General features: G+C 45.8%; 1 protein-coding gene across 1 annotated transcript; it reads right to left on the bottom strand.

Moving 5' to 3' along the window:
• Positions 1–425: 425 nt before the first annotated feature.
• LOC146079685 (uncharacterized) lies at positions 426–2,085 on the bottom strand. Its single transcript, XM_083186355.1, has 2 exons — positions 1,435–2,085; positions 426–926 (listed from the first exon to the last, which is right to left on the bottom strand). The coding sequence occupies exons 1-2, from the start codon at positions 2,069–2,071 to the stop codon at positions 505–507; spliced, it is 1,059 nt and encodes a 352-aa protein (XP_083042481.1). The 5' UTR covers positions 2,072–2,085; the 3' UTR covers positions 426–504.
• Between the last annotated feature and the right edge of the window lie 12,009 nt (positions 2,086–14,094).

Below are 14,094 nucleotides of genomic sequence, written 5' to 3'. Positions count from 1 at the left end.
TTTCCTGCAAGTGGCAGTTGCAGAGTTGGAGCTGCAGCACAATCCAATGTTCAAAAAGGGGAGCCACACCTAATGCCACTCCAAACATCACTGTCCTGGACTCACTGACAGTTGATGTGACCCCCCTCTTTGAATTGTGGACTATGCTGGAGTCCAACCTCTGTAACTGCCACTGGCAGGGAAGTCCAGGAGCAGAACATTTTGTACCTAATGGAGTGGGTCATGTTGGAGGGTATGTAAACACTGAGGTAAACTAGTGCCGAGGCACTTTAAGTGCAACACAAAATGTACTAGTAGTGCATAAACACTGAGGTAAACTAGTGCCGAGGCACTTTAAGTGCAACACAAAATGTACTAGTAGTGCATAAACAACGAGGTAAACTAGTGCCGGGGCACTTTAAGTGCAAAACAATGAACTACAGGTACATAAACACTGAGGTAAACTAGTGCCGAGGCACTTTAAGTGCAAAACAAACAAAAAAAATTAAGTATGTGCCTATAGCTTTAAGACAAATTGCGAAAAACTGAAAACTCTGAGGTTTGCTCATTTGCAGCATTGCTTGAACCAAAGTATGGTCCATGATGATATGTGGAATAACCTGGTTCAGGGTATTGTGAGCTGTGGTGTTGGCTTGGAGCTTTTGGATTATTGAACAAACGTTCCATGAACGCCATGTTCATTTGCTGCAATTCCCTATGACGCTCAAGAGCCTCTCTATTCATGCGTTCCTGCATTGACAGGATTTTAGAAAGAAATGAGTCCTGCATTTCACGCTCGGCCTCTAAAAATTTGTTGATCCTTGCATTCTCCTGTGTGGACATAGCATTGTCCATTTCTCGGAGCTCTTCAACAAGGGCACTTGTCATGGCTCTAGCTGCTTGCCCCGCTTTGTTCATTTTCTTCGTTCTAGGTGGAACGTTGTAAACTGTAAAGATAAGATATAAATTGAAAATGACCATACATGAAAATAGCAGCTTTGGCAAACTATTTAATCAGTGGCGTAACTAGAAACATGTGGGCCCCATAGCAAAAGTTTATAAGGGCCCCTATTTCTCACCTAATGCTAAAAAATGCATAAAGCATATAATAATTTGACAGGCAAAATGGGCCCCTCTCAGCTCTGGGCCCCATAGCAGCTGCACCCCCTGCACCCATGGTAGTTACGCCCTTGTACACACTGCGACATCACTGCAGGTTATACTTTGATAACTGTATATTATGTCACCCCCCCCTTCCCACAGCCTACAAGTCCCATCATGCCTTGCCACAGTTTTGCTATTAGGCAATGCTTAAACTGTGCCAAGGCATACTGGGATATGTAGTTCCACAACTGCTGGAGGACCACTATGCTGTGCATAACCCTATGCTCCACCTCCACCCCACCCCCAACCTAACCCTATAGTGTGCTATGTGTCTTTAAAAAATAAACTTACTGTTTCTCTGCAAAGTTGGGGAGACGGCACTTTGTGGAAACCCACTGTCAGTGGTCGCAGCTTCCTCGACCTCTTCAACGGTGACGGATATGCTGCCATCAGGGCTGGGCAGGTGGGTGGATGTTTCATGCTCACTACAATCAGGTGTGTCCTCAATTAGCAGGGGTGATGAGTGGCAAACTTCACTTGTCTGTGTATCTTCAGGGCCTTGGCTGCTTTCTGCAGCAATGTACTGTGAACTTGAAGACAGACTCACAGGATTGCAGAGAGCTGTGTGCCCGAAGACGGTTGCGCAGATGTCATAATATTCCCACTCGATGCGGCCAGCCCCACTCTTTTTACGGTTGTTGTCATGCACCTTCATGAACTTCTTTCTCAGGGTCTTCAGTTTATTGACAACTTGCTGTTGTGTCCGGATCATGCCTCTGGCTTCAAGCAGCTTTGATATGTTTTTATAAACCACGGCATCTTTGACTGTGCCAGTAATTTGGCGTTTTATCTCCTCCTCGCCCCTTATGCTCAGGAGCTCTCTCACTTCCTGGTCCGTCCAGTTTGCCATGATGCCCGTCTGCTCCGATCTGCACATGTCCAGGGCTTCTCTTCCGCTTTCCAGAGCGATTACAGATGACATCAGCATTGTGAGCCCAAACAAAGCTCCAATCAGCAGCTTTTTTAAAGTCCCGTGTACCTGATCCCGGGTACGGGACCATTCACACTGGCCGCATCCCGTGTCGATTCCGGATCCTACCCAGGTCAGGACCTGGGTAGAGATCCCGGAATGCTGAACACGGGATATCCCTCAAAGACCCTTTCACACTGCACTAAATCCCGGGTTGATGCGCGTTCATGTGCAAAAACCCGGGATATTTTTGCAAGTGGAAAAGGGGTATGAGTTAGCATGCATGCTTAAGGTTAGTATAGGTTACAGTCATTAGTATGACAGAGACAGAACAAAAGCTCAATTGAGCTATAACTTGCCACTCTTCCAAGCTGAGTCCTTTAGAATTAAGGTGGTGGTGTCCCGGCTGCTGAGCAAAGCAGCCCTTCAGGGTTCTTCCACGCTCAGGGATGGGCAGTCAGAATAGTTGTATAGCTGTATGGCTTCGTGGTGGTACCGGCACCTATGCAGTCTCCTTAGGGTCTCCTTAATGCGTTTCCCCGCCTCTCACTCGGCGGCTTCCTCAGAAGGATATGTGATATCCTGAGGAAGCCGCAGAGTGAGAGGCGGTTGTGTGTGTTTATGCACAAGATAGGGTCATTAGCATATTTTCACAGGTGCACAGTGACTAATGTTAAACCTGCGAATACATTACATTTGCATACATCTCTGAATCAAGCTGCCGGGAAGGTAGGGTAACGTGAGACACTATGCACTGTTTTAAGGATGGGTTTATGAATTTAAGCCACTCACCACAAAAGCTTTTAACAACATTTTAGCCTATGTAACTACTGTACATACTAAGCGCCTGATTGTGGTTAACTCTCAAAATTAAACTCCTTATTTAATCAACAAAACGATGCTGCACTGCAGGTAGGGCAGATGTAACATGTGCAGAGAGAGTTAGATTTAGGTGAGTTATATTGTTTCGGTGCAGGGTAAATACTAATTGCTTTAGTTTTACACTGCAATATAGATATCAGTTTGAAGTATAAACCCCACCCAAATGTAACTCTCTCTGCACATGTTACATCTGCCCCACCTGCAGTGCACGGTTTTTGTCCAATAAAGAAGGCGTTTGCTTTTGTTACTAAACCAGAATCAGGCCCTAAATATGCAAATTCAATTGACGCATACAGTATTATGTTATTCTTTTTCCAGTAAATACATTAATATATTTCATATTCAACCAATTACTCATATAATTCTACTGATTAATATATGAGCAAGCACTTCTGCCATTTCTGCCATATTTGATGAGTTCTCTCTATATTTAAAATACTTTAATAATACCTTTACAACTATAACAATATTATTTTAATAATATTTCTAATGTGCACATATTAGCATATAACTATGCATCTGTTATACACGTATGCTGGAAATGTAATTACTGATTATATTATTTACATACAAAGAAATAACAAATCAGTTTTGTGTATTTAAATCAGTGTTTCCCTCAGAATACTCAGAAAGTAAGTGGTTTTATTAATAGACTTATGGAATGGTACGGTGAGCAACATTTCAGATGATTACAGTACATCACCAGAAAGCACCTGAGCCCCAAATTGCGTGTCATACAGTGGCGTAGCTATGGTGTGGCAGCCCCTGCGGAAGCTTGGTGGAGCCAGCGCCAGCTGGGCACACTGAAAATACATAACCCAAGCAGCCATTCTTCCCCTGCCCCCGCTGCCCCATACCTCCTCTCCCCCTCCACCATCAGAGCCTCTGCTCTCCTTCCCTCTCACTGACACTGCCGTCACGTTGGCCAGCCCCGGGATGAATAATTGAAGTCTGCGTCACGGCTGGCGCTGTGCGGGAGAGACCCGGGGCTCATAGCGCTGATGAGGCTGCGGCTGGTGCTCTACGGGAGACCAGGGGCTGACAGGGCTGATGAGACCATGGCTGGTGCTGTGCGGGAGACCCGGGGCTTACAGCGCTGATGAGACCCGGCGCCGCTGAGAGAACTGACGCTGATATGTGGTGAGCCGGCGCTACTGAGGGGAACAAGGAGCTGGCGCCGCTAAGGAGACCCAGCGCTAATGTAGAAACCGCCCGTTGGAGTATACACACACATCTCCCCTCTCTCATTCTACTCCTACACACAAATCTCCCCTCTTACATTCTACTCCTCCCCTCTCACCTGCCCTCTCTCTCTGCCTCTTTTTTTTGGGGGGGGGGGTGGGCCTAAAAAAAATTCTGCGGGATGGAGAAAAATGTATAGTTACGCCACTGGTGTCATACTGTATATAGGTTCAGATTGTCAACCTTCAGATTGTGACATGGGCAGTATAGAGATAATCACAATGAAGGAACGGATATGCTGACATTGCCATAATTTTGATAGTTGGCAATTTTACAGTGGGATGTGTATTCCACTTCACATGTGTTGTTGCTACGAGCAACCAATCAGATCCTGTCTACTATCTTCGAGAGAGTGCTAAATAAATAAGAAATAGATTCTTATTGGTTGCCCATAGCAACATCACATGTGAAGTAGAATACACATCTTAGTAAATTTCCCCCTTCATCTAACCATAAACCTAATGTAAACCACAGAATAACCCTAACCCCCAGCAGATGCAAATGTATGGATAGGATCTTTGAGAAAGCCGCCGATGCACTAAGGCGGGTAAACGCGACAGCTTATTGTAAATTGGATTGTGGTTACAAGCTATTGCCGGCCAGCACCATGCACCAAACGGACTTATATCAAGCTGAGAACTAAAGAGGCGGACACTTAACAATTTATTTGTACTTGTATAGTTTCATGGCGGCAGTTACGCCGTCAGTGTAGCGTTCCCTTCAGAATCAGCGTAGTGTTCCCGCGGCCAGCGTAGTTAACGTAGTTAGTCAGAAGTAGCGTAGTGTTCCCGTGGCTGTGAAACTACACAAGTAACTACTGTACTGTTGCCGGGAACTGCATGTCTGTCCCCGGTGTCCCTGGCAAGCCTACTCAGTGCCTCTCTCACTTCTTTGGAGAAGAGGGGATTATGCTGGCGCCGGCAGAGAGAGGCACCATCTGTTTGACACGCAGGAGCGTCTCAGACGCTCCAGCAATGAGACGCTCCTGCGTTGGGGTTGTTATTACAGCAGGGTACAGCAACCCTGCCTACAGGGTTAGGGGTTCTGTAACATCTTTTCAAACCCCCACTATCCACAGCAGCCCAAAGCATGGCGAGGGGACGCGTTACATGTCCTCCCAAACTTTGCATACCCCCACTATCCACGTCGGTGCAGAGTTGATTTTATATAGTGTGGCGAGCCACCGAGCCCGAAGCGTGGTGAGTGTAGCGAGCCCCGCGAGGGGACGCAGATTACCTTACACCTTCGGGCTGTCGTGGATAGTGGGGCTTTGAAAACACACTACAGAACCCCTAATCCTGTAGGCAGGGTTGCTGTACCCTGCTGTCATAGCTACTCAGACCCAGAAGCGTCTCATTGCTGGAGCATCTGAGACACTCTTGCGTGTCAAACAGATGGATCGCCTCTCCACCGGCGCCAGCATGATCCCCTCTCCGCCAAAGAGAGGGGATCATGCTGGTGCCGGCGGTGTGAGAGAGGTTCTGAGTAGGCTTGCCAGGGACGCCAGGGACAGAGATGCAGTTCCCGGCAACAGTACAGTAGTTACTTGTGTAGTTTCACAGCGGCAGCCTACGCTGATAAGGTAGCTTAGGCTGCCGCCGTGAAACTACACAAGTAAGGCAGCCATTGGGCTATGCTGATAACGTAGCTTAGGCTGCCGCCGTGAAACTACACAAGTAAGGCAGCCGTTGGGCTACACTAATAGCGTAGCTTCAAACGTAGCGTAAGCTGCCGCCGTGAAACTACACAAGTACCCAATTTAGTGAAGACCACAAGTATACTGTTCTGTGCCTTATAAAGCGGAGACAGTTAATTACCATTTTACAGGATATTTCTGGTGCATATTATACTCAGTCCGTGACAGCTATGTGTAACTTCAGAATCAAAATGATTAAGTCCACTGTAATTGATTGAGTATTAAATGGAACAACCGGAAGACTAACTGTCTAATAACTTTATATAAAAAACAGAGGTGAACTATATGTGGGTGCAATTAACAGAAGGTCTGGGACCTATTATTAGTATATTGGTTTTAATCCAATAACCATTGATATTGTTATTTTTAATACCATTGGCCGGTGTGTGTGTGAATGTATATTGCATTTTAGTTTGTTCTTTTGTTATATATTAAATATAGGTGTTATTATTTGCAACTGGCTATTATCATTTTTATAATTAGTCACTTGGTTCCAAGCACAGTTTATTCTTTTTCTTTTCTTTTTTTAGTACCCCATTTTAAACAGCAGCTGGAACAGGTTTTATTCCCCCTAGAGCCTGACTTTTCTATACACCCTGCAAGAATGAGCAGCGCTGCATCTGTACTTTAGATTAATCTCTACACGTTATAGAAAATGGCCGATTTTTCTATTGCAGGTTGAGTATCCCGTATCCGAATACCCGTTATCCGAATTATTCCGAAAACCAGACATTCCAGAAAGTGAAAATGTTTTTATTTATTTTTTTGCTAAAAACTTACTGGGGACATCTGTAACAGCACTACTGAGGGAATGATATGTAACTGGTACTATATATGTACAAGACAATGATTTCTTGGCATTCAAATTCAATATCTGAGATAGTACACAAATTTTGTTTCATGTTTTGAAACCTTGATATTTGAACAAATAAAATATATTTGTGTGCATTTTATGTGGTTGATGTGTTTATACAGCATAAATGCAAGATACTTCAAAATACATCATTGAAATATTAAAATAATCCGAAATATGGATAAGGGATACTCAACCTGTACCAACAGAGGGACATATTTTCTAAGCTTCAAAAGTGATAAAATGGAGAGTGATAAACAGCCAGACAATCAGCTCCGGCCAGACATTTTTCAAACACAGTCATAGCAGGTAGGAGCTGATTGGCTGGCTGTTTTTCACTCTCCATTGAAACATCCTAGCATCTGATGTGGGACCCTTAGCATGTATACATTTCACATTCAATGATATTGCTTATCTAAACCTGAAATAAAGACTCGGAGACTTAGGTTTGGCAGAAATTGTTAGCTGAATTTATTTAAAGCACTTTAAGCTAATTAATTTTATAATTAATTAATTAATGGTGGCCAAGAAAGAACGGCTAATTATATAAGCTCCACCCCACAACTGACATATGTAAACAATCATTCCCTAAACAAGCGGTATCCACTCCACCTACTACACTGACTGCAGTAGGTGAGGAGTAGGGAATGATCAAACCCAGGGGCCACAGGCGGGGAGGCCAGGCTGTGACCAGATCCGGTGATAGGACTCCCCACCCCCGGTCATCACCCTCATCCCCCACAGCCACTATTTGCCTCCCTTGGCCAATGGGAGCTTCAGCAGGTGCTGGCAATCTAGGGGAGCCACCCCCAAAATCTAGAGGGCCCAATTCAACCGCACGTGCCGTGTGCCCCCCAACCCCCAGCCTCAACCCTCCACCTGGGACCGTCACTGGCCGCCTCCCACTAGTACGCTCCCGGGTCATTGGCACTGGAGAAACAGGCAGCGCCGGAGCTGATGCGGCTACCCCGGCAGCAGCCCGCCCCTTTCCAGCCTGGCTGCGAGTGGGGACAGTGATGACAGGCTGCATGACAGCTGCGCTCAGCAACCCTGGTGAACCAGCATTTGCCGAGCTACACCACCTCCCCAGACCGCCCACCTGGCATGCATGCGCCCAGCACCCGGAGCCATCACTGGACTTGCGGTAACCATGCGCCGACCACACCGGCTGGTAGCAGGGCAGGGGAGGCTGCAGCAGGGGGAGCCACATCCGGAGCACGCACCATGGCATCCAGTCTGCCATCAGCCAGAAAGTGAGCGGGCGGCCTGGCAGAACTCTGAGTATGGGGGGACAGAGCAGCCGGAGACTGGGGCATCCTAATCCTCACACCAGCTATGACTAGTAGTAGTAGTACGTTTATTTATAAGGCGCCACACAGTGTCCGCAGCGCCGTACATAGCAAACCAAAAACAAATTACAAGGTAACGTACAGGGTGTGTTGATAAAATACAGCATAAATAGGGGTATAGCTGGTAGAACTAAAATCAGCATCAGTTCTGAAGTAGGTGTCGAAATTGTCTAGGAGACTGAAGATGAAGTAGAGGAAGGGAAGAACAGGACAGGAGCACAGGTGAGGTAAAGAGGTAGGGTGAGTACGTGAGGAAGGAGGGCCCTACTCATAACATACTAAAAGGAGGTGGGTGGACGAACGAAAAAGAATAGGATAAGTAGGAACGGATGGGAACGGAGGCAGGATAGGAGGATCAAAAGAGGTTAGGAGGAGGGATAGGCTAGTCGAAAAAAGTGGGTTTTGAGGGAGCGCTTGAAGGAGGTAAGGGAATCAGAAAGCCTGATGGGTGGCGGGAGGTTGTTCCAGTGCAGAAATAGTTGCTTAGAAATAAGCAACTATTCTCAAGGCCTAAAATCTCCCGTTCACAGTAAGCTCAAAGCACAGAGCAAAATGCACATCTATTCACCAGAAACTTTTCAGGAAAGAGAGGAAGACTCCTCCCTTTCCTGCCCTGATATTTCAGCTAACTCTGCCAGTCCCTGCTTCCTTATTGGATATCCAAGTCACATGCTGGGTGCACACAGCTTTGGATGTTTAACCCTCTCCATGCCTATTGCAGTCATTTCGTTATTCTTATCACTTTTGAAGCTTAGAGAATCTGGCCCTATGTTGGTAGTAATTTTGGGAGTACTTGCTTTATGTACTATACAATCTAGCACAGATCATTTGGATTGTTTACAAATCACAGTAGATTTACAGCAGGTATTCACAGAAGTTTAGACATCTAAGCCCATTACCAGTGCCGTACTCTGTACTGATGATTAGGAAATACCTGTACTGTATTTGTAACCCCACAAAACCCCCGGAGATGCCGGTCATTTTGAAAATGACTGCAAACACACTGCTTGGTACATTTACCCCTAAGGCAGTGGTTCCCAAACTGTGTACCATGGCTCCCTGGGGTGCCTCGGGACACTTGCAGGGGTGCCAAAGGTTGGTGGTCAAATTATTTATGATCTCTGCACATGTTACATCTGCCCCACCTGCAGTGCACATGGTTTTGTCCATTTGAGTTGGAATTTACTTCTGTGAGTGAACCAGAATAAGGCCCAAAGGCCCTGTTAGAAAACATATACAGTCAAATATGCATTAAGAAAATGCCAAACTACCTCACAAAATGTCACAAAGTGATTCTGAAACAAGAATGTTGTTTATTTTGCCCAAGTTGTCCAAATTGTTCATTATGCTGAAGTGTATTACGAGGGCTTGTTATGTTAGTGATTCCATCGGGAAGAAACCTATTTAAGAAATTTAATACAAAAAATATAATTGACTTTATACAGTTTTATTGCAGTTTATGAAATACTGACTCTCTAGTGTGTTGTTTGATGTAAATATTCTGTTTCCTAATATTTAAAATGTTAGCATTTTTACCTAGGTGTCTATGTAAATAGTTCCCTGAACACCTAATGATATCTGCAACTTTTAAAATGAACTTATCTTAAATTAATGACCTGGGAATATAGAACAGATATTAACACATACTGTCCTTTATTCTTGTTTTACAGTTTTGTTCCTTACATCTAGTGGCTTATCTTTAAGGGGTACAGTGTGTGTGTGTGTGTGTGTGTGTGTGTGTGTGTGTGTGTGTGTGTAGTGGCGTAACTAGTGTTTCTGCGCCCCCCTGCCGACAATGCCGGAGGCACCCCCCCCCCCCGGGTAAAAAACACAAGCGGAGGGGAGCCGGGGTACGGCGGGGGGGGGGGTTGTGTTTGTGTGTGTGTTTGTGTGTGTGTTTTTGTGTATGTGTGAGTGTTACCTCGGGCCACATCTGTCTGCGCTGGGTCCCGGCTCTCCCGTTTACTGCTGTTAAGCCTGCTAATGAAAAGTGACACTTGGAAAATGGCTGCCCCCATACCGCAGACGAAAAACTGTCTGCGGTATGGGGGCAGCCATTTTCCAAGTGTCACCTTTTTGTATTAGCAGCGCTGCGGCTGCAGCAGTAGCCGGGACTCGGGAGAGCTGGGACCCAGTGCACATAAAAGCGCCGGCGGCAGAAGGCAACCAGTGAGTAACAATAGTCCCGCAGCCCCCCCGGTGCCCACATACCCTCAGCGCCTCCCCGCCACCGCGGGGGGCTGAGGGACGATAGTTACGCCACTGTGTGTGTGGTACACACTGGATCCACGCCTCTCACCTTGCACCTATGTTTAATATTAACCTCCCCGGAGACCTGCATTGGAGGTGGCACTGGGCAAATCACTGGAGAAATGTAGTGCTGGATATTCTAATGGCAATATGGCCATGTGCAGTAGATAAATCCTCAGGAAATGGGGCGATTTTGCCCAGCGTGTATTCCGACCGATGATGGGGAAAATTTCTGGACTGAAAGTCGCTCAGTGTGATTTTCCCGGGCGTGGATGACTTTCCATAGCAGGATGCTATGGAAACCATCCACCCTGTTGCTCATCTGCTGGTAATACCAGCAGATGAGTGGCCGGGCCAGCAGTGATGCGGGAGCGCGCATCATCGCTCATCGCTGCCCTGTACACACTGGGCGGCTTTTGAGCTGATAGCAGTTCAAATTAATAAATTGAGCTGCTTTCAGCTCAAAGTCGTCCAGTGTGTATGGGCCTTAAGTGTCCTAGATTTCTGAAAATGATCCCTTTTATTTTTAGTTATGAAACTAATGTGCATTTATAATCTATGGGTGAGATTTAATTAGATGATATTTTTAGTAAGGTTCCGAAATCGCACGTTATCGCATTTTTCTAAATCGCATTTTTTGGGATGAATTCAATGATATCCAAATTTGCGGGCAAAAATTTTTTTTTCATAAAAATTAGCTGGTTCCAAAAATGCGGGGGGGGGGGGGGGGGGACAAAGAACTGGGGCCCATATTTTGGAACCAGCACTGGGCTCCAAAAGCCCGCAGTTTCATGCCACAGCCAGGGGACACTTTTTACATAAGGTCTCCCCGGCCGTACCATGCTCACCATGGCTGGTCAGCCCTGGGTGGGGCCCCTGGGGGAATGGGGACCCCCCCCCAATAAAGGAGTCCCCCCCAGGCTTCACCCGTCCAAAGCTGAAGCCTAGGGCTGTTCCTGGCATCCCTAGCCAGTGGACGCTGGGCTGATATGCGTAAAATGTAATTTAAAAAAAACATTGCTTTTTACAGGTGAACTACAGTCCCAGCAGGCCTCCCCCACATGCTGGGACTTGGCGAACGACAAGTCCCAGCATTCAGGTATTAACGGGCCCATTGGACTTGTAGTCCTCCTGTAAAAAGAATGTTGAAAAAAAAACAGTAAAAGTTTATTATACATACATTTACTCATTTTACACCTCTATACTCACAAATCCAGGCTCAAACGTTGTCTCTGTCCCATGCAACAGCTCACCCTGCACTGACTGCAGGGCGAGCCAGCTTCCTCCGCTGTCAGAATTGCGCTGTCTGACTGTGACTGAAATGATTGGTTTGTTTGGGCCCAAACAAAAAAAGAAGAAATTAAACTCTCCTTGCACAAATTGGTTCTACAGAGGCAAGATGTGCTCCTCTTCCTCCAATTCCTCACCCCCTTCAGTGTTTACATCCTCATAGAGTATTCATTTGTCCTCCCTGGAACCCAACATCACAGGTCCCTCTGTACTTTCTGAAGGCAATTGTTGGTCTTCTGGAGGAATGTATAATTGATTTTGATTAACATAATCTTCTCCACATTTTGTGAAAGCAACCTCCTACACAGATCGCTGACTAGGTTCCTGACTGCACTAAAAACTCTTTTGGAGTACATACTGGAGGGAGGGGGGGGGGGGGGGGGGGCAATTTAGGTAATATAAAGCCAGTTTGTGCAAGGGCCTCCAAATTGCCTCTTTTTCCTGCCAGCATAGATACGGACTGTCTGACATACCCACTTGGATGCTGTCACTGATAAAATCCTCCACCTTTCCTTAACTGCATCATATGCAGTGACAGTAGACATGTCAGTAATTGTAGACAGCTCCTTCAGTCTGGGCCAGATATCCAAACTTGTTCCTGACTGCCCTGCATCACCACTATTGGTTGCTAAGAAAATGTAGTTTCTTCCTCACAGCCCCAGTTGCAGGAGAAAATGAAGAAGGAGCTGTTGCTGTGTTACATTCCGCTTGAGCTAACAATTTTCTCACTAGCACGTCTTTGCAACTCTGCAGACTTGTGTCCACCAGAAAGAGAGATACAAGGCAGACATTAAACCTAGGATCCAACACGGTGGCCAAAATGTAGTGTTCTTATTTCAACAGATTGAATGAAAATGGAGGGCTCCATCCACAAGTCCCACATACGATTCGTTCCATTTTAGCTCCTCCTTCACTTTCTCTAGCTGCTTCTGCCAAAGCTTGATGAGCTTACGCTCTTAGCCAAAGTTTCTGAACTTAACAATGACTTATAATGAATGCGCTGCAGGTAACGTATAAGAGAGGATGTTCCTAGGTGGTAAGCATCCTTACCCCTACTTATTACACTTTTACAAAGACTACATGTGGTGAGAGAGTTGTTGTGGATTTTAATAAAAAAAATTACAGACCGAAGAGGTGGATATTTTGTTCTTTTGCCCAGGCATGATAATGGGCTTGTTTATCCCATGGCCAACAACTTTCTCCACCTGTGCCTGATTCAAACAAACCACATCCCCATCAGAAGCCTCATCGTCAACTTCCTCCTTAGCGCCAAATATACCCATATCCTTCTCATCCTGGTGTACTTCTACAGTAACATAATCTATCTCAGTGTCAGCAACTGGACTGGTGGTGATCTCCCAGCACTTGCATAGCATGAGCAAATGGTGGAAGAAGCCTCCTCTTGCCATACAGTGTTGGCAAGATCAGGCCTAAACATCGCAGCTGTGGACACACTTGGACTGTCCTTGGGGATTTGTGATATCTGTGCTTTAACCAGTTTTATTTTATTTTCTTCTGAGAGGGAGGAGGGCTTCCATCTTACGAAGAAGTTAAACCACCAGTCATGAACATAGGCCAAAGCCTTAGCCTTTCCTTGCCACTTTGTGTCATGAATGGCATATTGGCAATATTAAGTTTCTAGTTTGCTTTTTTTTATTAGCATTTAATTTTTATTTTTTGTTTGTTTTGTTCAAGCCCTCTATGACATGGAACATCAGCCCTAGCAGATGATGTTGATGGAATTGCATTATTGATGTCATGACTAGTGGCGGTAGCTTCAGCACTAGGAAGTGAAGAGGTTCCTGATCTTTAAATTGTGTGTCCTCTCCTCCTCCATTTCTGTATCAACATGCACCACCACTGCACTTATACTGCAGCACAGGGCAGCACTGCTGGACTTATATACAGCACAGGTCAGCAGCATCCCTAACAGCGCAGGACAGAACCACATGACAGTGCCCCAGATCAGCACCCGAGGGCAGCAGAATCCCTAACAGCACAGGACAGCACCACATGACAATGCCCCACATCTGCACCCGAGGACAGCAGCTTTGTACACCCCTGTACAGCACAGGACAGCAGCACTCCTAACAGCACAGGACAGCTCTTGCTGGAGTCTTTATCAAGGTTAGCAAGTGTCTATCCTGCTCAATAAAAGTTCCTTATATTTCCCAACTATCTCTAAATAGTTTGTATATATCATACTTGCCTACTTTTGTAAAGCAGTTTGAGGGAGATTTTAGATGGTAGCAAAATGAAAGCATACATCACAATAGAGGAGGCACACTTGCGCGCGCCCGAAATTAGGCGGCGTGGCTTGCCGCGGGAGGGGGTGTGGCCTATAATCGTGGTGTCACACGAGGCGTCTATTTATCGCTGGCCAGCAACTAATGGGGGATCCTATACAGATCCTATACAGAAAATGTGCAGCATAAATATAAAATAGTATGAAAAAATATACAACAACCAAATATTAAAG

This window comes from Crinia signifera, chromosome 5 (assembly GCF_055691185.1).
Source record: "Crinia signifera chromosome 5, ASM5569118v1, whole genome shotgun sequence".
NCBI lineage: Eukaryota > Metazoa > Chordata > Amphibia > Anura > Myobatrachidae > Crinia > Crinia signifera.
Note: the sequence above shows the minus strand (reverse complement) of the source record. Positions and strands in the feature narration are given on the sequence as shown.

Coding starts and splice junctions, on each gene's coding strand:
- LOC146079685 (XM_083186355.1), bottom strand. CDS start 2,071: ATGCTGATGTCATCTGTAATCGCTCTGGAAAGCGGAAGAGAAGCCCTG. Junction 927..1,434: donor CCCAACTTTGCAGAGAAACA/GTAAGTTTATTT, acceptor TTATCTTTACAG/TTTACAACGTTCCACCTAGA.